At 45.2% G+C, this 27196-nt stretch overlaps 1 protein-coding gene across 1 annotated transcript; it reads left to right on the top strand.

The window, feature by feature from the left end:
• Nucleotides 1–791: 791 nt before the first annotated feature.
• On the top strand, nucleotides 792–26871 carry PROCA1 (protein interacting with cyclin A1). Its single transcript, XM_083172367.1, has 4 exons — nucleotides 792–1358; nucleotides 9907–10039; nucleotides 24596–24730; nucleotides 25746–26871. Exons 1-4 carry the CDS (start codon nucleotides 908–910, stop codon nucleotides 26422–26424), a joined length of 1398 nt encoding a protein of 465 aa, XP_083028493.1. The 5' UTR covers nucleotides 792–907; the 3' UTR covers nucleotides 26425–26871.
• The last annotated feature ends 325 nt before the right edge of the window (nucleotides 26872–27196 follow it).

Genomic DNA, 27196 nt, shown 5'->3' with positions numbered 1-27196 from the left:
TTAAGGTTTTGCAGTCAAAATATGTCTAGGGAACACAGTTACCCACTTTGCCCCTGTCCCAGAACACCACATCATGAAAATATTTTTTATTTTATTTTCCTTTATAACATGGTTGTGTACAATTACACTAGGCATGCCACTTCATAGTTTTTAGGTGAGATAATATACATTTAATTTGTATGCAAAAAAAAACCCCAATAAAGCAGAAAGAAAGATGACTGACACCAGAATAATAGAATATTAACAGATATGATATCTTAAGACAAACTAGAACCATCTGCGTCATTATTCCTTTATAACAAATTATTACTTACCTGTTTATTACTGTATCTATATATCCCAAACTTTTCTTGCAGGGATGTGTAAATATACTATAACTAGGAAACACCAGCTCACATCCTACAGCTTGTGTGCTTTGTGAGTCCTTCTATAATAACACACACCCAATTTCCCCTAGAACAACAGATGAAAAGAGCCAGTATTCCTATCTAAAATGGGAACCAATGGGGCAGGGGGTGTGGGGCTTGCTCATTGTGCTACTGATTTGAACTTCTGGCTGTGTTGAAGAGGGGTCTGCACATTAGCAATGTGGGACACCCCTTTAATGAGACACAAGTGGTTTCCTCTTACCTAGAATGCCTTACCTAGTATCTCTGATGTAGTGAAGTGATAATAACCTAATCCACTCTGTAAACCCTATGCGGAATGGTATAATGACGGAGAGGCAGACACTACTGGACCAGAACTACAGGAGACGTTTCTGTGAGAGTTTAATGTAGGCTTTAAGTCCCTCCTCCTAAATGTCATTTGTGTCAATATCAGGCCACTATGCAAAGCCCCTTATAAATGCAGCTCTCTCCCAGCCTGGCTGCTGTCTCCCAGCCTTGGTGCTGAACTGAGCCTAGACATGTGGGAAATCCTGACTGTGCTACTAAGTGGCCTAATGAGTGGCGTGCTGGGGCGCCCCGGTGCCCAGAGCAGCCAGGGAGGTCAAGGCTGTGCACTGCTCTACTTCCAGGAGCCCCACATCCAGTACCAGGTGACAGACGGAGAGGAGATGGTGCTTTCCACTTGGGACAGCAGGAGGCAGCTAGTATCCTGCTCTATAGAGGTGGATAAGGAGGCAGTGCAGTCCTTTCTGTCCCGGTGCCTGAGGGACAGGCAGGATGCTGTGTGGAGCAGCGGCTATGGACGCTTTGCTGAAGCCAAAATGGCTTGTGTCCTGCTCCTGAGTGTAGAGCCACTGAGGAAGAGCGTAGACCCCACAAACCGACACAACAGAGTCAAGAGGGGGTTCACCTACCCGGGGACCCTCTGGTGCGGAGCTGGGAACAACGCAGAGAATGAAACTGACCTAGGTAAGAGGAAAGTGCCCACAAAGCTTGCCTATAGACAGCAACAGCACAGCGGCTCCTGCTTTATTACATAACTGGAAGAAAGGATTCGTAGCCTGCTAGTGTGACTGCTGTGCGTTCCTGGGATGAGAGTTTTCTATAATGATGTGTTTTGGATGCTTCATTAAAGAGAGAGTTTTCCTGATCTGTTCAATGTTAAACCCTCAGTAAGGTTAGGTTTATCAGGCATTGACATAAAGGCAACCATGAATCATTATATATCACCTACAGCAGTGTTTCTAAACCTCAGACCCCCAACAGTTCATGTTTTCCAGGGCTCCACAAAGAATCACAAGTGAAGGAATTCGCTCCACCTGTGGATCTTTTAAAGTGTGTCAGTGAGTAATGAGTGCACCTGTGCACCTGCAGGGTAACCTGGAAAATGTGAACGGTTGTGGGTCCCTGTGGACTGAGGTTGGGGACCTACAGTACATATTCCAAAATACTATACAATGGAATCTGTTGCTAAGCATCCCATGACTCCTTCTAAACCTTAGCACAAGGTTTCTGTCATTGCTCTTGGACTATAATCAGAGAACTGCTGGGTGACTTCTGATATATTTGGTGCATTCAATATATTATTTGCATTATTAAATTACATATATTCTCTCACTCTATGCAGAGTAAGAAATATACGTTTTGCCCAAATTTAAGAGAACCCTAAAATTCACTTTATTTCTTTTATTGTTGATTCCCTTCAAAAAGATCATTTAACCTATTTGCATATAAATACAATGTACATTTTTCTCTGCTCAGCTATTTATGAGGATGTTCTGTTAGCACCAATAAGGCGATCCGCGATCATGGGTAATCCTATCTAACTTATCACCCTGCAAAATCTGCTTATAGGCAGTGTGCGCACTCCCTATTTGAAAATGGCGAAAACAGGTGACAATGGAAAGATCAGCCTGTACCCACAGAAATGGCAAAATAACATAGAATAACAGTATAGAAGTATATTAGGGGGCATACTTTGGGAATTGAAAATGTGTTAAATGGCTGCAATAAGTAGTTGTTGAAAACACTGGCAAAAAAATATAAAAATGCAACCTTTTCTGTGTAAAAAAATGCTTTCATAAAATTTGGGGTACAGGAAAATGGGTATAAGTATATATTTGGATTAATTAAAGGCACTTTCAAAAACATTGGAAAAACAATGATTACTCCCACCTGCAAGCCTAAAAACAACAGCACCCAAATAAACCCCCTTGTACCCCCCCCCCCCCCTTTTCCATCTCTTTGCACTTCTTCACTGAGCAAACTGGCATATCACTATTAGCTAATTAATCATTAAAGGGGGGGGGGGGGGGCAAAGGAGTTCTGAACATCCTGGCATTTTTACCTCAAAATCAGGATTCTCCCCAGCTTTTCACCTGCTCAGAGTAGGTGAGGAGAATTTGTGATAAACCCTACAAATAATCATTGCATGTGAATAATAAAATAGCTGCGCTAAAATAGCTTGGGGAAAAAAATAGGCATTTTTACAATTTTACAACCGCTAATAGGATTTCCCCCTTAATAATATAAAAATAATATTAATTTATGGAAGTCGCTACATTGTTTACTGGCAATGCCAATAATAAATAAATTGCGCAATGATGAGATGCCAGCATGATTTTACCAGAACAATATTTCACAATAGCTTAATACTGTAAATGTACAATATAGCCATCCTTTACAGTAAGACATAATCATTTTTTTTTCTATTAAAGGGTTATTATGCAAAGCAGCCCCTTGAACATTATCAGCTGGGGAGGAGGAGGTGGGGGTTCAAGGCTGTCAGTTACCAGAGATATCATATACCACCACACTGAATGCAGCAGCTACTGGCTGGGAACAGTGAATGAGCAAAGAGCAGCCTTTCAGCCAATACAATGAGTCGTTCCCTAGTAGTATTTTTTCTCCCTGTTTCAGCCTCTGTGTTATTGTGTGTAGGGCACACAGACTCTGGAATGCATACAATCAGAGACATTTTTTAGGAGCTTAAGCATATAATGGACCACAAAGTCTAAAATACAAGTTGGCTTATATTAAATAACCTAATAACATTAACAAATATAACTGTAAAAGTGACAGGAGCGTATCAGAGTTGAGACACCTGTAGTACAGTAAATATTTCTCTTGCACTTCAGATTGTCTGTAATCCAGTGACTAATACTGCAGCCAGCTTTCTTTAGCATACAATATATCAAACTGCTTAGGAATTTTTAAGATGCCCCAAGAGCTCTTGTTCCTTGTGATTTCCAAGCAAAGTTTTCTAAAACTACTTAAAACGGTTTATTTTGGAAGATACACTGTTAGTACAATGGTGCTGGACTAGAGAGATTGGCATAATGCACCTCCGTGCTTCCCTGCTGCAATAGATAGCGGTCTACTTACCTGTTCTCACTACATGACTCTATGTTCAAAACTCTATGCGAGCCAACAGTCACTGTGCGTGTGTGTGTGTGTGTGTGTGTGTGCGCTCAGTGCTTGGCATGCTGACATTTGAAGAGGAGGGCGCAGGATGGGGGGACTTGACAAAAATAGCCTAGTGCAAAGATTAAACAGCTGTGATGTGATCATCACAGAGTTGTTACATATTGGGGAAATGTATAAAATTGGCCAGGATTGCCACACGATTTTTGGCAACTTCCCGACCTTTTTTGAGTGCCAGATGTACTAAGCTTTCAAAAGTGATAAAATTGGAGAGTGATAAATGACCAGCCAACCCGCACCTTTAATTTTTCAAACCCAGCCTGTACCATGGGAGTTAGGAGCTGATTGGGGGTGTGGTATAGGGGTCTGACAGTCGGGATCCCAACTGGCCGGACTCAGACAGCATGGTGAGCGCAACAAAGCCCCTTGCGGGCTTGCTGCGCCACCTATTCTATTCTCCCTCTATGGGGGTCGTGGACCCACACGAGGGAAAATAGCAGGTGGCCGTCGGGAACCCGGCTGTCGGTGTTTTGACAGTCGGGATCCCGACGTCGGGTAAATGCCTGTCGGGATCCCGACTGGCACCCCTGATTGGCTGGTAGTTTATCACTCTCCATTTTATCCCCTTTTGAAGCTAAGTTCATCTAGCCCCGGGAGAGTTGGTAAGTATGATATACAAACTCTGCAAAAGATAAGGCCCGGGTGCTGTGAGACATCCAAGCTAACAATTGTGATACCATGTTATTTCAGTCTCATGCAATAAAAATTGCAATGGAACTTACTATACCTTTATGTCACTGCTTACATCAGTAAATTACACTATACAAGCATGATAATGGATATTTTTGTTAAATTATGCCCATGTGACATTTTCAAATATGGGCCTAATTCAGAATGGATCACTAGTTAGAGTAAAAACAGTTGCCTGTGATCAAAAAGTCGCTGCCCAAGTAGAAAGAATAAGCCCTTGCAAAATTAGAAATGCATCACCAATAGTGATGCATTTACAGAACCATTTGCAAAAACCAAACCATCAAACATGTTTTCCATTTGAGTAAGTCTAGGGCTTCCACTAATCTGCTAAAGAACCAGGCTAGAAGTAGTTATCGCTGATGGCAGAGACCCCTGAGGGTCACCCATCCCAGAAACACCTTGGTATTTGGCGCTGGAACATGCATCACATCGCATGAGTATACACACCGTGTACGGGCACCATAAGATACAGTATGTAGGGGCTCCACATTCCTGAGTTTGTACCAGGCAGCTAAGGAGTAGTAGCAGATTGTAGGTGTCTTGTCTCTGATTCTGATATGATGCACGGTTCCGTGTGCATCGGATCAGAGTCAGAGATCAGGCGCTCTGCACTCAGCGGTGAATGGGATCACATATGATATATCAGATGCCATATATCGCATGCGATCCTGCTGTTTGAGAAGTTCCCGGGTAGTTCAGGGGAAATCTTATGTGACGTTTCCCTCTGAGAAGTCGCATAAGTGTATGGCCAGCTTTACATTTGTAGAATTCATTGTTGGTGCAGTAGTGCAACAACTAGCCAAAATAGAAAGTAGATGATCACTTTACTTCTACTGTTTGCCAGAACGGGATTCTAACAGAGCCTTTGTCTCAGTGACGCAGTAATAATAATGTAGGTGAATAAGAATTCCTTATAGCTATGAATTGGGGGATAAGGAATCGTATAACTGCAGCTGGCTGCACGTATTATTAAATATACCCCTAAAGGTCCATACACACTGGGCGACTATGCCAGCGTGTATGGACAGCGATGATGTCAATCACTGCTGCGGGGAAAGCGGCTCAGTGCAGACACACTGAGCGGCTTCCCCCCTGCCCGGCGCCGACGGAGGGGGGAGGACGGCGTTGCATAGCGGAGCACTATGTAAAGCCATCCTCAACGCCGCTCATCTGCTGGTATTCCCAGCAATGATGTGGGAGCGCGCAGCAGCGCTCATCGCTGGGGCATACACACTGGGCGGCTTTGAGCTGAAAGCCACTCAAACAGGCAGTTTTGAGCGGCTTTCAGCTCAAGGTCGCCCAGTGTGTATGGGCCTTTAAGCTGGCCATACACGTGTGTGACTTCTCCCCCTTTAGCCTCCTTGGTCCTTTGCATACAATATATCGCATGCAATCCCAGCCAAGCCTACGCGTCTCTCCAGCAGCTGGGGTGTCTCGCAGGCTCTGATGCGACGCACAGGACCTGCTGTCAAATACATCTGATTTGGATGCTGTTTATGCAATTGATCACTGCAATCACATAAAAAGTGACCATGTCGCATGTATATTGCCCTAGTGTATGGGCACCCTTAAACTTAGAAGTATATAAGGCTGGAAGTTACAATTTACCAAATTGTTAGAACCATACTGCACTGAATGGGGGGAAGTAGAAGGACAAATATAAAACCTGTGGACACAGCGATCTACTAGCTAACCCTCAAATAGCAGTTTAAAAATAAAGCTTCCCGGTATTTGTGCGCTACATACTGAGGAAGATCGGATTTTCCATATATGTGAAACATGTTGCATTTGCAGTGCACTTCCATTAAAGCCAATACTGATTCATACCTGATCGGTAATGTGAAAATTGGCATTGGACTGCGGGGAAAAAGATGCCACTCAGACAGAAAGAAAAAATGCCCCTTGTTAAATTGTGAGAGAATTGCACATGGCTCGCTAATTGCTATCCTCTCGCAAATCCATATGCAATTCCTGAAGAATCAAATAGTTTTTGCCATCTGTGCAAACGTGAGTAACTCTGAGGCTTCCACTAATTCATTACTGAGACGTGGTGGAAGTGGTCATCGCTGATGTCACAGACCCTCCTTATAAACGCCTGGGCATGCTTGTTTTTATTCAGCCAATCAGCTCCTACCTGCCATGTTTCAAACTGTGTTTGAAAAATATCAGACAGGAGCTGATTGGTTGGTGGTTTATCACTGTCCATTTTTTCACTTTTGAAGCTTAGTGTATCTGGCCCAAAAGTCCGGCCACATTGCATTTAGGACCCATAGGCATTTTCAGTTGCTAATCCCCCTTGCACATGTGCGATTCAGGCGGTATGCATGCGCTGTCGCTCGATAACCGCTCGATTTGAGACTTCTTTAATTAGAGGTCAGGTCTGAATTAAGGCCTTTGGGACTAATTAGGACCTGATTACTGCTGTGCATATTTGCACAGCGACCGCTTAATGATCCACTGCGCATGTGTTTGGCCCATGGTACGCATGTGCAAGTCCACCATGCAATGAAATCCTGCTACCTTTTTCCTTTGCTAACCGTTCGCAAGGTAATTGATATGAATTATGGGTATGGGGGTGGTAACTGAGAATTTAATGGGAGTGGTAAGGAAAAAGCTAGGTGCCCCCCCCCCCCCCCCCCCCCAAAAAAAAATGCCTGGAGTGTCAGGGAAAATGCAGGCCTGTTAGGGGAGGGTGTGTGACATCAGCTCCAGGCCAGATATACCAGTATTCATTGCAGCCACTAGCTACCCCTAGCTTGCAATGACTGGTTACCAGTGGAAAAAGAATCACATTTTTTTTTATTAGGCTGTGAATTCTATGCTAGCCATACACATTAATTCACAGTGAATAGCGATCCATATGCATTTTCTTTCGCTATGGGTACATTAGGCCTGCGCATAATTCTTAAATTAGCAACCAAGTCTGAATTGGGCCCTCTATACAAGATTGCTTGATTTCTGCACCAAGTCAGTGCTTTCCAGGCTACCTTTTACAACTAGCCACAAAGTTTATGCAACACAAATAGTAGTAAGCCCACTCGAAGCAAAAGCTTCGAAAGATAGGCTGCTACTACTGTACCTTCTGTGTTTGTGCATGTGTGAGAAAGAGATCTAGTTTCACTCTCTGCCAGCAGATGGCAGTATGTCAGAGACTCACGGACATTATATATATATATATATATATATATATATATATATATGTATATGATTATAGCATTTATAAAGAACAGTTTTTTAATTTAGACTGTACACATGCAATAAAACATTTCATTACAATTTATAACAATTACCTTTCTTTTTAAAACTGGTCACTGGGCTGTCCTGATTGGTCACAATTTACAAGTTTTCTGATGTGCAATACATCCCTAGGTAGAGTAGACACAATCCTACTATCTGGATGAAAACTGCAATCTCTGACTAATGTTCTTGTGAAATGTCAAGGTAGAGAACTGTATATACAGTAAGCTTCACAGCACACTGAAGACTTCAGCATGTTTACTGCCTTCACAAATTCATTAAGGAGCTCAGCAGAGGTCACTAGAAAGCCAAGAACTTTTACGACTACAACAGTGGTCTGCGATATCAGTCGAGTTTTGACCGACAGTGAGCTGCTTTTGGGAAGGAAGTACCATCCTGATTCACTGTACTTTGCTGAATTTTGGTGAAAAAGATGGTCCCTGGATACCTGTCTGCCATCACCAAGGACAATGTTGCTACCATGCAGGACATAGTTGACATGGATGCCACTGTGACCATGGTCCAGTTAGAAAAGAAGATAGGCATTTCTGGAGTGATTCAATTGATTGATACTCCACAAAAACCTTGGCATGGACAAGCGTTCCTCATGTTGAGTGCCCATCAGCTGACTTGAGAGTAAAAGGAGTCTGGGGTCACTTAATGCCGCAACATAGTAGCCAAGGTTGACGGCAGTCACTCAAACTCTGTCTAGGAGATCATCAATGGCAATGAAGCTACAGTTTTGACACTTAAGACCGGAGAACAGTTGGCCCAGTGGAACCAGGTTGGAGGGGCATCATCACAGTAGTTCCAATGTAAGTGCAGCATGCTGAAGCTGAAGCAGATGTGGCTTTTTTTTGTGGCCAAGACGGGTCATGTAACTACTGCACCGCTTGTGCAGCAGCACACCATCACTTGGGACTGGTGTTCTAACAAATGTTTGCTGCAAGTGCTGGAAGCCATTTGCAGGCGCCGTCCAAGAACTTGTGGTCATTGTGTCCTTCTGCATCACAACAATGCACGTGCCCACAAGTCCAGAAAAGTGATGGATTAACAGGTCCATGAAAGCATACAGGAGCAAGTTCATAATCTGTACAGTCCAGCTTTTGCCCCCTGTGACTTCATGTTCCCAGAAAACAAGTGGAAAATGCACGGGAGTCACCGAAAGCACTTAATATGCCTAATAACATGCATATGTGGTATGTTTCATGGGGAATATTAGGACAAGTGTAATTACAGGCATTTTCTTGTTCCTGAAGGTTAGAAGGTAGCCAAAAAGTGACACTGGAAGAAGGATCCATGCTTTCATGCTGTCTCCATATCTTACCGTACAATCTGCATCGTGTACTTAAAAATGTGATTTGTCAGACCACTTAATCCAGGCAGGTCCAAACTGTGGCCCTCCAGCTGTTGTGAAACTACACATCCCAGCATGCTTTGCCATAGTTTTAGCATTCCCTAATAGCAAAACAGTGGCAAGGCATGATGGGACTTGTACAGCTGGAGGGCCATAGTTTGGACATGCCTGTCTTAATCTGTTTCCAATCATTTGCTGTCCAATTCCTGTGTTATAGGATGTTCAGTGAAGAACATAAGAGAGGGGAACTCCCCATCCTAGAACATGGTATTCAACATACAACCAGCAGCCATGGAACTATACATCCCAGCATGCCCTAATAGCATGTAGTTCCAAATTAGCGTGAGGGAAGCATGTGGAACACCCTTATCCTAGAACTTTCAATGACAAACTGCCATATTCATCATTTGTGTTCCTGGCACCTTCTAATGTTTATATGAGTAAAAATGGTATATGGTAATGGTTTTGAATCTACAATAAGAACTACGAAACAAAACATATTTGCATAGCTGTATTATACTAATATGTATTCATTTGATGAAAGCCATTTTAACAGGAGCGGTGGTGATCTTGATGTTGCTTCCCCTCCCCTTGATTCTATAGTTGGGAGGAATAATCAATAAATCCACCAATAAACATCCATTTATCCCTTCAATGTAGTTATGCTTAGTGTTAAACCTCTTTCACTGTACAGTAATCATGGCTTAGTAGTGGCATCTGTCAGACCTTTCTTTGTCTCTGTTATAGGTGAACACAGAGAAACTGACATGTGCTGCAGGACACATGACCAGTGTGAACATGTCATACATCCTTTTACCTACAGCTATGGCTACAGGAACTTCCGCTGGCATACCATCAGTCACTGCGAATGTGACAAAAAGTAAGCACTCTTCTGTGACAGGCTGGGATGTATATATCATACCCTCAGAGAATATACCTTTGTCGTTTTTTAAGTATAATATAAACAGATCTGTGATACAGAAGTAGCTGTATGAATCGGTGATAAGGGAGAAAAAGTGAGCCAGAGGAGAAGTGGACAACCATGACAACCAAAATCACCAAAACACAAATATAGTTACAGACTTATCCTTATTCTGCTGCACACTGTCACTTCCTATACCAAAGGAGAGAAAGGATTCCTGGATAAGTCTGTAACTATATTTGTGTTTTGGTGATTTTGGTGAAGGTTTTTGAGGAGAGCCTTATTTCTGTGGTTACGGATTGTCCTGGCTGCTACTTGCGCACGTTGTCTATCCTATACAAACACACACAGTCTATTGGAACCATGACAACCAATCAGCTGCTCTGTATAATTTTATATAATGCAAATTATAGATGTTACTTCAGTGCTGATTGGTTGCCATGGGTCACTTCTCCTCCCTTATCACTGCTTCATACATCTACCTCACAGTGAGAGCACCTAGGCTTTACTTAATATTCCACCACAGGAAGTGAGTTATACAAATGGAGATTGTCCTGACACTATCAGAGATGAAACCAGTGGCTCCTAGTTATCAATCTCCAAATCTCCCCATTTTTTTTTCTCTACCGTCCAATGGGATACTGGGTTATACTATGGGGATAGAGATCCTCCGCAGGAGAGACAGGCACATTCTGGGCGAGAATCTCTATTACAGAAATGCGGTAAAAACCCCGTTATCGGGGTTTTTACCGCATTTCTGTATTCTCTAACCTCCCTCCGCAGTGTCACCGCTGCGGAGGGAATCGCCAGCAAAAGCTGGCGGTTCCCTGCAGAAGCCTATGGGCTTCTTACCGCAGCGGTGTGTGAGGGATCCATCACGGATCCCTCCCAGCATGCCCTGCGGCCGGCGCGTCAGTCTGCGCATGCGCAGATGGACTCCCGGGTCATAGACCCGGAAGTCCAGCAACGGCGCCGCATCGCAAGGGACAGCTCTTACCGCAAGAGCTGTCCCTTGCATTAATGACCGCATATTTTAGAGAATATGTGGTCATTAGAAATTTGGTGGCCGGCGAAGAGGGCTGCGGATTTTAGAGAATCCCGCCCTAAAGCTTTCAGTGTGGGTGCACTGGCTCCTCCCCTCTATCTCCCTCCACTAGTCAGTTTAGAAAAATGTGCCTCAGGAGAGGCAGTGCTTTCTGGATGATCCAGACTTTTTCTTCAAATTTTATTTAGTTTATTATTTTGGGGCGCTACTTTGACCAGGCAGCTGTCCTACTTCGAGGGTGTCAGGGGTAGGGTCAGTCCCCGACCTCTTAAGGTGCAGAGCTGACCCTGCTGCAGGATAATCTGTCCTGAGTGGGGCCTGTCACCGCACAGCATTGCGCTGTAGCGAGCAGGCCCCCCAGCTGCCGCACACCCCCTGACTGGTCCGAAGACGTCTGTGGTGAGTACAGGTTGGGGGTCCCACAAGGGGACACCCCAAACCATTCCGTGCGGCAAGATGGCGGCGGCCCTCTCGCAGGGACCGCGCGACCCCCCCCTCATCACACTGGCATAGGGTGATGCTGCTGGACCACCAGGGATGCCCAGGGCGTTTTTTAAGCATTTTATGTGAAAAGCGCTTCTTATGCCAGTTTAAATATACTGGAAGCGCCAGCTCCGTGTAAAGGGGGCGGGGCTTCGCTCAGAGCGGGACCAGGCTCTGCTGGGCGCACTCTGTCTCTGCTTCCTGCTTCTTCACGCATCCAGAGGTCGCCATTACAGCTCCTCAGCAGCGTGGTGGATTTGATCCTTTGCAGCAGCGACAGAGACAGCAAGTTATAACAGCGCAGCAGTGTTGCTTAGCTGTGTTATTTACACTGTGTATGACATATCACTGTGTGTTTTGTGCGTTACTAGCTCACTCAAATCTGTGAGTTAAGGTTTAGGGTGTACTGGTCTCCTCACATTGCTCTGAGTCTACCCCACTGGCTAGTTAACCACTTGTTCACACACCATAGTCTCTAATACAGAGGTGTATTACACTTATACTGTGTAGAGTTACAGTACATCAAGTGTGGGGGTTGTGTGTGTGTGTGTGTGTGCGCTGCTGGGGGTGTCCTGTTGCTTCATCATGATGAAAAAGTTAACATGCATGGTGTGCAGCACAAAGTTCATTCCAGCTTCACAGTCACAGGTTACCTGTGAGCCGTGTATGATGCCACAACCCAGTGGTGTGACCACTCAGGTCAGTGGGGTGCCCCCACAACTTGTGGATGGGTCACAGGCTGATAGTCAAGAGCCTGCCTGGGCCAGCAGCATAAAAACGCTGATGGACTCTGTTGCTTCCCAGCTCTCTGCAAATACGCAGCAGACGCAGAGGGTGCAAAGGGAATTAGCCATGTTGTCCGCCAGGGTTGATATTCTCACCCCTCCCCCTGCTCAGCCTCCAAAGCGGCCTGCTACTGCAATGGCTCCTGACTCTGATGATGATGATTATGACATCCTTGAAGTGGGAGATGGGGCAAATGAACAGGATACTGTTCAGGAGCAGTCTTTGGTTCATGGTTCTGAAGCTTTAATTAAGGCCATTAGGGAAGTGTTAGAGCTTCCTATGGAGGAACCCTCTGAGGGAGATTCCTTTTTCATGACCCAGAGAAAACAGCCGGTGTATTTCCCAGAACAGGCTGAATTAGAAAGTGCTTTTAAAGGTGCTTGGCAGAACCCTGAAAAGAGGTTCCAGCTTTCAAAGAGGTTCACAAATGCGTATCCCTTTGATCCTGTTGGTAGGAAGAAGTGGGAGGAACCGCCAGCGGTGGATTCTTCTGTTTCCCGCCTTTCAAAGAAGGTGCTGTTACCAGTTCCTGGGGTGTCTACACTCAAGGATGGTGCAGATAGGAGACTTGAAGCAACACTTAAGTCTATGTTCACGGCCAGTGGGGCTTCACAACGCCCGGTATTGGCCAGTTGCTGAATGGCTAAGGCCATTTATACTTGGTCCACGCAGATCCAAGAGGGTTTGTTGGGGGACATGTCCGTGGCTCAGATAGGTGAAAATCTGCATCACATTCAGGACACGACACGGGTGCTTTGTGAGGCACAAAAGGAATTGGGCGCTATAAACGCGCAAAATTCTGCAATGGCCGTGTCGGCTAGGCGGGCTCTGTGGTTGCGCCAGTGGGTGGCTGATGTGGATTCCAAGAAGAGTGTGGAAAGCATACCTTTCATAGGGGAGAGGCTCTTTGGTAGTGAGCTGGACGACTGGATTTCTAAGGCTACTGCAGGGAAATCCACGTTCCTCCCATCAGCACCCACTCCAGCAAAACGCCCTTTCACTGGTCCCTCCCAGCAGTCCTTTCGTGGGTCCAAGTTCCGCCCTAAGGCCAGAGGCGCCTCTAATGCTAGCAGAGGCACTAGAGGAAAATTCAGGAAGCCAAACCCCTCAGGTCATCAGGACCGTTCCACCGCCCCTGCCGCTTCCAAGCCGGCAGCATGATGGGGTGCACCCACCACGAGACTGTCTCGAGGTGGGAGCCCGGCTGTTACACCTCAGCAAGGTGTGGGACGCCTCATGCCTAGATTCCTGGGCCAGGAGTCTTATTTCGCTAGGTTACAGGCTGGAGTTTGCCAGGCCCCCTCCTCGACGCTACTTCAAGTCGGCCCTCCCAGCCTCAGTGGAGGATCAGTTGCTCCTTCAGGGAGCAATTCACAAGCTCCTCCTGTCCAAAGTAATCCTACCTGTACCAATACAGGAGCAAGGCCAGGGTTACTATTCAAACCTGTTCCTTGTCCCCAAACCGGACGGTTCAGTAAGGCCCATTTTGAATCTGAAGTCGCTGAACCCCTTTCTGCAGGTGTTCAAATTCAAAATGGAGTCGCTCAGGTCGGTGATTGCCTCCCTGGAAAAAGGGGAATTTCTGGCCTCTATAGACATCAAGGACGCCTATTTACACGTCCCAATTTGGCCTCCCCATCAAGTCTTTCTAAGATTTGCGGTGGGAAACAGCCATTACCAGTTTCAGGCGCTACCCTTCGGGCTGTCAACTGCCCCACGCGTCTTTACCAAGCTAATGGCAGAAATGATGGTCCTTCTCAGGCTCCAGCGGGTGAATGTCATACCCTACCTGGACGATCTGCTGATCAAGGCAGGATCGGAGGAGGCCCTGAGAAGTGCGTTAAATCTGACTATGCAGGTGCTGAGAGACCACGGGTGGATTTTAAACATACCAAAATCCTCGTTGCTCCCGAGCCGGAGAATGGTGTTCCTAGGTATGACTCTGGACACGATGGAGCAGAAGGTGTTCCTGCCGGCCGAAAAGGCTGCAGCTTTACAGGAATTGGTAAGAGAGGTCCTATCAAATCCTTGGGTCTCGGTGCACCTCTGCCTGAGGCTCTTGGGGAAGATGGTTGCTTCATTCGAAGCCATCCAGTATGCCAGGTTCCACTCCAGGACTTTTCAGCTGGATATCCTCACAAAATGGTCAGGATCCCCCCCGCCAAATGCACAGGAGGATTTGCCTGTCTGCGCAGACCAAACTCTCCCTGCAGTGGTGGCTAGATTTGCCAAATCTATTGGCGGGTCGCTGCTTCCAGATACAGGACTGGCTTCTGATTACCACGGATGCCAGTCTCAGAGGCTGGGGAGCCGTGATACAGGGAGTCCGCCTGCAAGGCCGTTGGTCTCCGATGGAATCCATGCTGCATATAAACAACCTCGAACTGAGGGCTGTTCACTATGCCCTATTACAGGCAGAGCCTATGCTGCAGGGCAGGGCGGTACAAGTCCAGTCGGTCAATGCAACTACGGTTGCCTACATCAACCGCCAAGGAGGGACAAGGAGTATGCCCTGTATGAGGGAAACCACCAGGATATTCTCCTGGGCGGAACGCCATGTAAAAGCCCTGTCGGCCATCTTTATACAAGGAGTCGACAACTGGGAGGTGGATTTCCTCAGTCGTCACGATCTTCACCCCGGGGAGTGAGGACTTCACCCTCAGGTGTTCCAGGACCTGGTAGATCTTTGGGGGCTCCCTCAGATCGACCTTATGGCCTCACGGTTGAACCACAAGCTGGACAGGTACTGTGCCCGGACCAGGGATCCAGGGGCGACAGCAGTAGATGCCCTGACTTGGACGTGGGATTTTCAGCTGGTGTACCTGTTCCCACCGCTCCCGTTGCTGGCACGGGTGCTAAAGAGGATTCGACACCAGAGAGTAGAAGCCATTCTAGTGGCTCCAGACTGGCCTCGAAAGGCCTGGTACGGGGACATTCAGGCCATGCAGGTAGAAGACCCATGGCGTCTTCCTCTAAGAAAAGATCTTCTCCTCCAGGGACCGTTTGTCTTTCAGGACTTACCGCGGCAGCGTTTAACGGCCTGGAGGTTGAGCGGCAGATATTAGGCCTCAAGGGACTACATCCCTCTGTAATTACAACCATGACGCGTGCCAGGAAGCCAGTCAGGGCTTCTCACTACCATGTGATATGGAAGAAGTACATAGCCTGGTGTGAGAAAAATGCTTTGCCACCAGCGGTATTTCGTCGTAACAATCTGTTAAGGTTCCTTCAAGCCGGTTTGGACTTGGGCCTCCGGTTGGGGTCCTTGAAGGTACAGATCTCGGCTCTGTCAGTATTTTTTCAGAAGAAACTGGCGCTGTTTCCGGAGGTCCACACCTTCCTGCAAGGGGTGCTGAGGATTCAGCCTCCCTTTGTACCAACCACCGCGCCTTGGGACTTGGATGTGGTCCTCACCTTCCTTAAGTCCTCTTGGTTCGTTCCTTTGGAACAATCGGAGTTGAAACATCTTACTTGGAAGACTGCTGTCCTGCTGGCCTTAGCCTCAGCCACGCGGGTGTCTGAGCTTGGGGCATTGTCTTGTAAAAGCCCTTACCTGGTATTCCACGAGGATAGGGCAGAGCTCAGGACAAGGCCGCAGTTTCTGCCAAAGGTTGTGTCCGCATTCCACCTGAACCAACCTCTGGTGGTTCCTTCCAGCACGGTACATCCTAATATCCCTCTCTCTTTGGATGTGGTACATACCCTCAAGGCGTATGTTAAACGTACGGCTAGAATCCGGAAGTCGGATAGTTTGTTTGTATTGTATGAAGAAGGGCTCTCCTGCATCTACAAGGACCATAGCCTGGTGGATTCGATGCACGATACAACAGTCCTATGCATCGGCTGGGTTGTCCCTTCCTCCAGCGTTGAAGGCCCATTAAACCAGATCTGTTGGGACTTCTTGGGCGGCTTTGGGACCTCCCCATAGTATAACCCAGTATCCCATTGGACGGTAGAGAAAATAGGATTTTGGGTACCTACCGGTAAATCCTTTTCTCGTAGTCCATATGGAATACTGGGAGCCTGCCTCTGTGCGGCTTTCTGCTGTAACGACACGGTTACTAACACGGTTAGGGCTTGTTGCCTTGTTGTCATATATTGACCTTCTTCAATGATTATGGTGAACTCAAAAGTTGTTATGATTCACCTCTTTTGTTATTTTATGTTTGTTATTTTGGTTTGGGTGTGCTGTGAGAATCTCACCACGTTATTGTTCACATACCTCCTCACATAGCTCTCCTTGGGCACAGTTTTTCATTAACTGACTAGTGGAGGGAGATAGAGGGGAGGAGCCAGTGCACCCACACTGAAAGCTTTAATGTGCCTGTCTCTCCTGCGGAGGATCTCTATCCCCATAGTATAACCCAGTATCCCATATGGACTACGAGAAAAGGATTTACCGGTAGGCACCCAAAATCCTATTTTTCCTTCTTTGTCCTGGCATTACCCATGATTGATAATCCATATGGGAAATTAAAAGAATAAAGTTCCTATGGGCGTAACAGACCCTTGTCATAGAGTAAAGCCTTTCTTAACCCTTTTAGTGCCAAGGGAATTTGTTAAAATAGGTGTGAAAATTGGCAAGCAAACATTTTTATTCATCATAATGACCTGTCATTTTTACCTTACATAGGAAATATTTTTTTTTTTTACACATTTTTATATTTGAATCTATATAACAAATGTGAGCGATGCTGGCAGTTTTAGCAGATATTTTGCACATCTCTCACAGAGATTTTGGCACTCAAAGGGTTAATATCAAGGCAGCAACTCTAGACAGCTCAGTTAGTCTTAAATAAGAGACTGCTCTTAATTAGCTTTCCGGACTGTAAAGTACCCAGACTCACTATAGAGTAACTCATGTCCATCCCATTCAAGGTTTTTTTTTTTTTTTTTTTTTTAAATGTTCTATATGGATTATCCACCTTCACTTTGTATTAGATCTAAATCATAAAGTAGATTCATTCAAGTATGTAGGGAGGCAAGAAGGTCTCCTAATACATGTTCTCCTGTATATGGGCATATGGTGAATGAGGATAACTTGCATACGTTGTTGGGCAACAAAATAAATGTAGAATTGTGAAATGGCCCTAGAACAATGTATGTCCCACAGTAGGCTTCTTAATGGGATTATTATCAAGAACTGCAAAAGAAACAAAAAAGAAAAAGAGATGATATTGATAGATACAAAGTAGGCATATCAGTTCACATTTTCACAAGGTGTATCAGAATACCTGGCCTAAACTTTTCTGGGTACTTGTTTCCTAGCACGGCGCCCACGATATTCAGTCGTATGGCATTGTATTCAATTTATATAGTGTGGCGAGCGCAGCCACCGAGCCGGAAGCGTGGCGAGCGGCCGCGCATTACTTCACATGTATTCCGCGTCCGCTCGCCACGCTTCGGGCTCGGTGCGATGCGATGGGCGCCGTGCTAGGAAACAAGTTCCCCTTTCTGTCTGTCTGCTGCCAGCCTTGACTCAAAATTACCTATCAATATATTCTTCAAGCAAACCTGACCCTGGATTGGGGATATGGTCATTGGGTCACCAGCATGTTGGTCGACAGAGGGAATGCGGTGCTATGTTTCAGTGTCCATGTCGAAAATTTGAAAAACCCCATGTCGACCTTTTGACTGTCAACCTAATGGCCCTGTTGACCTAACCCATGTCGACCTAGACTCATGTTGACCTAAATGCATGTCAACCTAATGGTGTCGACCAACATTGTGGTGACCTAATGATCCATACCCCTGGATTGCATCATTTGCATAGCTGCATCCCTCCAGTCCTGTTCCCAGCTTGCATCTGTGTTCTACCTGCTAAAATCTAGTCTTCTGCCAGCATCCCCTCCTTATCTGATCATTAGTGCTCAGGGTTTGGACATCCTGCATAGAGTTCCGTCCATCTTGAAACATTTGCAATTCATCACGAAAACTAGTCCTAAAGCCTTTGAATCCATTTATTTATTACTAAAAATCTAAACTAATGTGAAAAGGGTGGGAAAATGGGTGCCGGATGACCTCCAGACAGTCTTTACACTGACATCGGAATCCCGACTGACAGGGGCTATTATCCCTCTCTACAAATTATGACCTTTGTGGATTAAAATCTAAAGGTCTTTTCTGACATGAATCACTGAGCATCTACCATGATGAATTTCTTGATAAGTTTCCACAAAAAATGACTTTACGTCTACTGGGAATCAGTCATCTTGATCCAAACAGAAATGAGAAGACACTGAAGTAATGTGGAGATAGGCCAAGCCTGCCAGACACCTTCCAGTGGAAGGAACTCCCCTTCTTCCTACCTCATACACGGTCATCTACCACAGTGACCTTGGCATCATCTTCTCATCCCAGCCTGAATTGTGCTATGTCAATCCAACTCCCAACCCCCCCTGCTGAGAATAACAGCTTTGTGTTGCAGTGGAGTGGGTGTTGCCACAATGATGTAAAACACTACATGGACATACCCTATCATGTACATCAGCATGCATGCTATAAGAGAACATTGTCATTGTTTTTATGGTATTTGACACTTTTGTGTAATTGAAGCTTTATTACACACTGCGCAAAGTGTACCTGCAATATACATCTCTGTTAAAGTGCAACTTTAAGGTGCAAAAATGCATTTAATTAAAAGTATAGTATGAAACCCAGCCTCCGCTATAGCCCAGTCTGTGCACAAAATCTAATTATTTGTAAAAGTGGCTATGATCTCCTATGCACCTCAAGGACAGGCCGGAATGTGTCCTCTAAGTACTGTAAATATAAATATCTCATTCAGGTTACAAATATACGCACACAGCACATTGTATCTATACTGAAAGCCAAACACTTGAATCTCTTCAAGATATTTTCACATTCAGTCGTTGTTTTAATAATGAAAGGGGTCAGAGTTTTACTGCTGTGTCCTTCGCTACCATTTATCAATGGAACAGAATGTTTAAACACTGAAACAAAAAAACAAGAGACTGTCTGGAAGGACAATGTGAGGCGACAATACAAACTTGAACTACTCTGTCGGGTATAAGCCTAAAGAAAATTGGAAAGTATCAATTATTATAATTTTATTTATAAGGCGCCATAAGTGTTTCGCAGCACCGTACAAAGGAACAATACAGGGAGACAAAGCTTGGCATAACATTGAATAAATAACAAAAATACAGTACAAATAAAGAGCGCCACAGTTCAATACACATTACAGCTTAAATATAAGTAGTGAGGACTCAATCAACATACAACTAGATGCTTGAGGCCAATGATGGAGATGAGTATGCAGACGAAGATGGTCACTGAGTGTTGGAGTATAGGAGAGCTGTGAGTGAAATGTGAAGAGAAGTGGGCTTTGACAACAGGAGGGAAGAGGGCAATGCTCGGAGGAGCTTACAATCTAGTAGGAAGGGGAGACATACAGATTACAAGAGGTGCAAGCAAGTGGGTGATGGTTAGATAGCAGGATGTAAACAGGCAAGGGGTCGGAGAACCAGCCGGTTTATGCAGTGGAAGGGTATGCTTTGATGAATAGGTGAGTTTTCAGTGCCCGTTTGAAGCTTTGCAAGGTCGGGGAGAGTCTAATGGAGCGAGGGAGTGCGTTCCACTGAAGGGGTGCAGCACGGGCAAAGTCTTGTACTCTAGCATGGGAAGCAGTGATCAGGGTGGAGGAGAGACGACAGTCATCAGCCGACCGTAGAGGGCGGGAGGGTTTATGAATGGAGATGAGGTTAGAGATATGGCTGCCGGATGGGGTCCCGACAGTCATTAACCCGACGTCGGGATCCCGACTGTTAAAACACTGACGGCCGGCGGCTATTTTCCCTCGTGGGGAGCGCAGCGAGCCCACAAGGGGCTTTGTTGCGCTGGCCACGCTGTCTGAGACCAGGCAGTCGGGATCCCGACGTCGGGATAATGACTGACGGAATCCCGACTGTCGGTGAATCATACCACACCCAGAGATATATGGAGCAATGGAATTAGAGATGGCCCTGTATGTGAGTGTGAGGTGTTTGAAGAGGATTCTGTAGGGGAATGGAAGCCAGTGCAGATTTTGTTGAAGGGGAGTGGCAGAATTAGAGCGGCAGGAGAGGAAGATAAGCCTGGCTGCAGCATTGAGGACAGATTGGAGAGGAGCCAGTTGGGATTGAGCGAGGCCGGTGAGGAGAACATTGCAGTAATCGAGCCGTGAGATGACCAATGAGTGGATGATCAGCTTAGTTGCACTCTGTGAGAGAAAGGGCCTGATGCGAGCAATGTTGCGTAACTGGAACCGGCAAGAATGGGCCAGGGCTTGGATGTGGGGTGCAAAGGAGAGGGAGGAGTCAAGAGTGACACCCAGGCAGCGGAGTTGGGGAACGGGGGAAATTATGGTTTTGTTAACAGTGATAGAGATATTAGTAGGGGGCATAGCTCTGGGTGGGGGAAAGATAATGAGTTTGGTTTTGTCCATATTCAGCTTCAGAAATCGCTCAGACATCCAGGTGGAGATGGCAGAGAGGCAGTTGGAAACTTGAGAGAAAACAGTGGGGGACAGATCAGGAGAGGAGAGGTAGATTTGGGTGTCATCCGCATAGAGGTGATATTGGAAGCCAAAGGAGTTAATGAGTGCACCCAGAGAGGAGGTGTACAGAGAGTACAGAAGGGGGCCAAGGACGGAACCCTGAGGGACCCCGACAGGAAGGATAGAAGGTGGTGAGGTAGAGCCAGAGGCAGAGACTGAGAAGGAACGGTTGAAGAGGTAAGAGGAAAACCAGTTGAAGACTGTGCCAGAGAGGCCAATGTTTTGGAGTGTGTGGAGGAGGAGAAGGTGATCCACAGTGTCAAAGGCAGCAGATAGGTCCAAAAGGATAAGCAGGGAGAAGTGACCCTTGGATTTGGCTGACAGCAGGTCATTGGTGACTTTCACTAGGGCAGTCTCAGTGGAATGAAGTGGGCGAAAGCCAGATTGAAGGGGATCAAGGATGGAGTGGTCAGACAAGTAGCTGGTGAGACGCCTGTAAACCAGCCGTTCTAGTATTTTAGAGGCAAATGGGAGAAGAGAGATAGGGCGGTAGCTTGTGGGAGATAAAGGGTCCAGGTTTGGTTTTTTTAAGAATAGGAGAGACCAGAGCATGTTTGAAGGGTGAGGGAAAGATGCCAGTAGAAAGAGATAGGTTAAAGAGGTGAGCAAGCTGGGAGCAGCCAGTGGGGGAGAGGGAACTGAGGAGACGGGAGGGGAGAGGGTCCAAGGGACAGGTAGAGGGGGGAGAGGATGAGATGAGGGAGCGGACTTCCTCAGCTGTAGTAGGGCAGAAGGATGATAGAGTGGGGTAGTTGGGAGGGGAGGATGATTGGGGTGGGTGGGCAGCAGAGGGGGTATGGGAGGAGATATCATGTCGGATTATATCAATTTTAGAGAGGAAGAAGGAGGCAAAGTCAGTGGCAGTGAGGGGAGCAATGAGCAACTTTGGTACACAGTACTGCTTTCAGAAATATATTTCCCACCAATGGGTTTCTTCCCTCTAGTATAGGAAGATCTTAGATGGAATCAGGAGATCACAAAAGCTGGGTACACACCTAAAGTTTTATCGGTCTAATCTGTCTGGTGAAAATAAAACTCTGTTAGTGTATTGGAATATATAAAAATCAGCCGTTTACATCCCAAACACTGGAAAACAGACAATGGTCATTTAGACAAATTGGCTAAATCTGTTTCAATAAACAGCATTTGGGGGCAAACGGTTGATTGTCATTTGCTCCCATTCATGACCAGATTTATGTTCCCAGCAGACAGATTGGACAAATAAATCTTTAGATGTGTATCCTGATAAAGAAGGCATTTTATATGTAGAACTGAGCATTAGAGCACTGCCAAGTCTGATCCCACCTCACCATGACATTACTTCATTTCTGACATAATGGCATTATAAAGATACAGCAAGTTAACAAAAGGTGTTACAACTACGCTATTTCCATTTAAAAATACATGGATTTATCTGTAACAGTTCACCTGATGTAGCATGCTGTAATACCTTTCTACAGACTGCAGGTGGCATTGTTGCTATCTATAGAGAACTTTATTAGTGCTAATCAAATTTACAAAGCAGGATTACTTAACTACCTGGGTTTACCATTACTCCATGGGCCAACTTCAACAAAAATATATTTTCCAATTCATTACACTGATATTTCTGGGGCCCCAACCCCCTCAAGAACTAGTAGTTTTGTGGAGCAGGGATAGATGGTGGGTGTTTTGGTGGCAAGAAGTACCATATAATGGCTGCCCTCAGCGCAGACAGTGTCACTTCTGAACTGATAGCAACTACACATTATGACACACTGTAATGCCCACTACACATTATACTACAACCCGAAATGCCCATTAGACATTATGCCTTTATACCTTATGCCACACACCGGAATGCCCATGACATATTATGCCACACACCATAATGCCCATTACATATACCACACATCGTAGTGCCCAATGCATATTATACCACACACCGTAATGCCCACTACACATTAGGCCACATGCCGTAATGCCCATTAAATATTGTGCAACATGCTGTATTGCCCATTACATATTTTGCCACATGCCATAATGCACAGTACACATTAGGCCACACGCCATAATTCCCATTATATATTATACCACATGCCGTAATGCCCATGACATATTATGCCACATAAGCACCACTTACCTACATGCTCTTTGCCAGGTGTTGCATGCTCATTATGTTGCATGCGTATTGGTGGAAAGAAGTACCATATAATGGCTGCCCCAGCGCAGACAGTGTCACTACTGAACTGATAGCTACGACACATTATACCACACTGCGTAAAGGCCCACTACACATACCACAACCCAAAATGCCCATTACATATTATGCCACACACCGTAATGCCCATTACATATTATGCCACACACCGTAATGCCCATTACATATTATGCCACACAACATAATGCCCATTACATATACCACACATCGTAGTACCCATTACATATTATACCACACACACAATAATGCCCATTACACATTAGGCCACATGCCATAATGCCCATTAAATATTATGCCACCTGCTGTATTGCCCATTACACATTTTGCCAAACGCCATAATGCACATGACATATTATACCACATGCCGTAATGCCCATTACACATTATGCCACAGGCAATAATACACATTACATATTATGCCACATAAGCACCACTTACCTACATGCTCTTTTCCAGGTGTTGCATGCTCATTACTAGGGTTTACATGGTCATTGCCAGAGTGTCTCTTGCTGGGTGCCAGGGGGGTTACATGCTCCTTGCCACGGGGGAGTACATACTTGTTGCCATGGGGAGAATGTTTGTTGTCCGAAGGGGATCACCAGCTCAATGCCCGTAAGGATTACATGCTCGTTGCCAGGGGAGTTAAATGTTTGTTGCCCAGGGGATAACATGCTAGCTGCCATGGGGTTTTAAATGCTCATTGGCATCTGCCAGCCTTCTGCAGCAGCACCAGCTCATGTCAGTGTAGTGTGTGTAAGCGGCAGGAGCTGTATGTCCCGACCATCCGTGCCTCAGGCAGCTTCCTCCACTGCAGTAAGATGCCTCCCCTCCTCTCCCGAATCACAGCGGCTGTGAAAATTCTTGTTGTGGTGGTGGTGGTGGGGGGTGGAATAAGTGCCAGCCGCCACAGCATTCGATTGCCGGGCGGCTGGGTGCAGTCATGAGTGGCCCGGCGGCTAAGCGGGGCTAAATTTGGAGCCCCTCTGATCATCGGGGCCCAGGTCAGCTGTCCCCTTTGACCCCCCCCCCCCCCCCCCCTGTTGCCGGGCCTGGGTGTTGGATGTCCTACATATTTTCAGTATTCTCCCATTTCTCATGGTACGGTGCTATGAATTTCTGTGGCATTGTTCAGAGTAGCAATGCTTATACTCAGTGCTATTTTTCAGCAGGAACTCAGGGGCAGATTTATAAATCCCCACAGTTCCTAAACCTTTTATACAATAGGACATCATCAGGAACCCAGTTCCTGAACCTGTCTTGTGCCAAAAGATACTTTCCATAAAATACGTTTTATTTTAAAGCTCTTTTTGATTGCGTTCTTTTCTGAATATACAGTATATATATTTGTCCCCTTCTATCTAGATATCTATAGAAGTCTTTGTAAATACCTCCCAGAATTCCTGATTTACTGCGTTACCCTTTGCCATTCTGCTTTGTTCCTAGGTTTAAGGAGTGCTTGAGAAAAGTGAATAACACAGCATCCCGCGTGGTGGGTCAGGCATTCTTTAATGTGATCCAGGTGCAATGCTTTGACTTGACATATAAGGAGCAGTGTGTGGAAAGGCATTGGTATGGCTGGTAAGTAACAGAACGGCTTATTCTCATAGGTCAATTGAATGGTAACACCTTAACGAGTACTTGCCATAACTATACACAACAAAGGTAGCAAATGGTGGCCTGAACCTGAATAATTCAGAAAGCATTGATTCACTAGAAACCAATAGTGTTTTTAGGGTAAACTGAGGATTGAAGTTTAGAAACGCTGACATGATTATTATTGATCTGGCACTGGTTATAAGACTGTAGTTAGTGTATGATATAAAAAAAAGTTAGCATTTATTTGTAAAATGGATTATGCAATATTTAGAGTCTGGCAATACACAATCAAGCTAATCAAGCTACTGAATTGGACTACAATAACTGAAAATTTATTTTAAATCTTATAGAGGATGGTTGAAATGAGGCCTGATTGGCCACAGAAAGTCAAAACTTTACTAATATCCCGTTCTGCTAGGCAAATTCCAGGGTCTAGCATGTCGACCTGGTAATTTGTCTTTTAACACAGGTTTTTTTTTCAGTTTGAACGGGTCAACCCATATCGAAATTCCTGGGTCTCCAACCCTGCTTTTTACCCAGGTTTGAGACCTGGGTATGCAGACACGGGTTGACCCTATCATACAGCAAAAAATCCTGTGTTTAAGGTAAATTACCGGGTAGAACTGCTTCACCCGGGAATTTACCTTAGCAGTGAGAATGGGGTCTGGCGCTGCAGTCCCCAGCATTAAAATGCCGGGTAAAAGCCTTGTTGTTCACACTGGCAGTGTGATCACCGCATATGATACACTGGGATGTTGGAAGGTATATACAGTCTAGACTTCAAATAGTATGCTAGCGTTTCATAGTAAATACTTAAATGATTACATCATAACTCTGTGTGTGTGTATATATATATATATATATATATATATATATATATATATATATATACACATACACACATATATACAAAAATTACTTCTAGCAAAGTAAACATTATAATGGTGTGTAGAATGCCAATTAGTAACACTAATTTGTTGACAAATATTGTATTCAGGTGTAAGAAGTACGAAAATGAATCCGTTGCTGTTCCCAGAGAGTCTGGACTCTACGATTATGGGGGACCTACCATTGATGAGCCTGCAAAGACACAGGACAGAGATCAGACCCAACCACTACCTGTGGAGCTTTCACCAGAGCCACCCACCGTAGGACAAGTCATACAGGCCACTGAAGATCTTATGAAGATTATGGTGGCAGTTAGTCCAAGCACCTCACCAGTTCAGACCAAGGTAGAAACCACCACGAAGAAAGACAAAACAAAAAAGAAAGGAAGGCACCATAAGAAAGGAAAGGGCCTCAAAGGAAAAAGGAAGAAGACAACCAAAAAAGAAACAACTAAACCTCCCACCAAAGAATTTTTGGGGGAACAGTTGATCAAGAAAGAAGTGGAGATGCTGGATAACCACTCTCTAGACACTGTATTAGACATAGGACATAAACAAGATCCTTTCAATGATATCTTGAATGATGAGCCAAGTAGGAATGCAGATGCAACAACTGCTATTATTTCACCCACCTACAAGGTTGAATTTTTGAAGGAGTTTATAACATCTCTTCCAGCAGAATCTAGACCGTGTACCGAGAGGCCTAAGAAGAAAAATCGGGAAAGAAAGGATAAACGACAACGGAAGAAGCAGCCCAAGGCTGCATCCTGTGTTTCAGCACGCCTGTAGTGATCCACAACCTTCTGCTATATAATTCTCTGTCCAATTTTGTTGGCGGGGTTAAGATGCAAAGATATAATGTACAAAAGTAATGACATTACCTACTCTGCTGCTAAACAATATTTCATCAATCAATTTAGTCATAATAACCTTCCATACATCAAGACCATTCAGTATAACTGCGCTTATTGAATATAACCATAAATTAAGATTTTGCTATTGAGCTGGGGATGCGGTGTGTGATTTCTGTATTAGTGGGGGATAATTTGGAATTGAAGGCACCTAGGTCCCTCATACAGATTACAGTCATATAGTGGGGTTGTTGCTATAGGATTTTGTCGAAGATCATTCCCAACCACTTCTACATATATTACCTTTATTTGGCACTATATATATGGTAGCTCAAAATGGTGTTTTATAAAAGCTGAAAATAAAAACTATTTTTTCAAAGATAAATTCATTGTTTTTATTTTTATTATAAAATCCAGAATACAATAGTTTTCATATATAAATATGGTTCTTCCCCATCTTTGCTGCCACCGCTTACGCTACGGAACTGCTAAGCTTCATCGTCGCTTCGCTCGCCACGCTTTGGGCTCGGTGGCTCGCTCGTCTTCACGCGCCACAACTTTACTAAAGGTAATAAATTGTGGCGTGGACACAGGAGGGTGGCGTGCACCAAGGGTTCCCTTGCCGAAAATCCTTACGTAGCGTTAGGTAACGGCTAACTTAACTCGCGTAACGGTGGCCGCAAAGATGAGGAAGTACCAAAAATGTTGGT

Source organism: Crinia signifera, chromosome 2, assembly GCF_055691185.1.
Source record: "Crinia signifera chromosome 2, ASM5569118v1, whole genome shotgun sequence".
Classification (NCBI taxonomy): domain Eukaryota; kingdom Metazoa; phylum Chordata; class Amphibia; order Anura; family Myobatrachidae; genus Crinia; species Crinia signifera.
Note: the sequence above shows the minus strand (reverse complement) of the source record. Positions and strands in the feature narration are given on the sequence as shown.

Bases quoted from the DNA above. Each gene is read 5' to 3' on its own strand.
- PROCA1 (XM_083172367.1), top strand. From the start codon at position 908: ATGTGGGAAATCCTGACTGTGCTACTAAGTGGCCTAATGAGTGGCGTG. The intron at 1,359-9,906 runs GTAAGAGGAAAG...TCTCTGTTATAG, and splicing joins AGAGAATGAAACTGACCTAG to GTGAACACAGAGAAACTGAC. The intron at 10,040-24,595 runs GTAAGCACTCTT...CTTTGTTCCTAG, and splicing joins CACTGCGAATGTGACAAAAA to GTTTAAGGAGTGCTTGAGAA.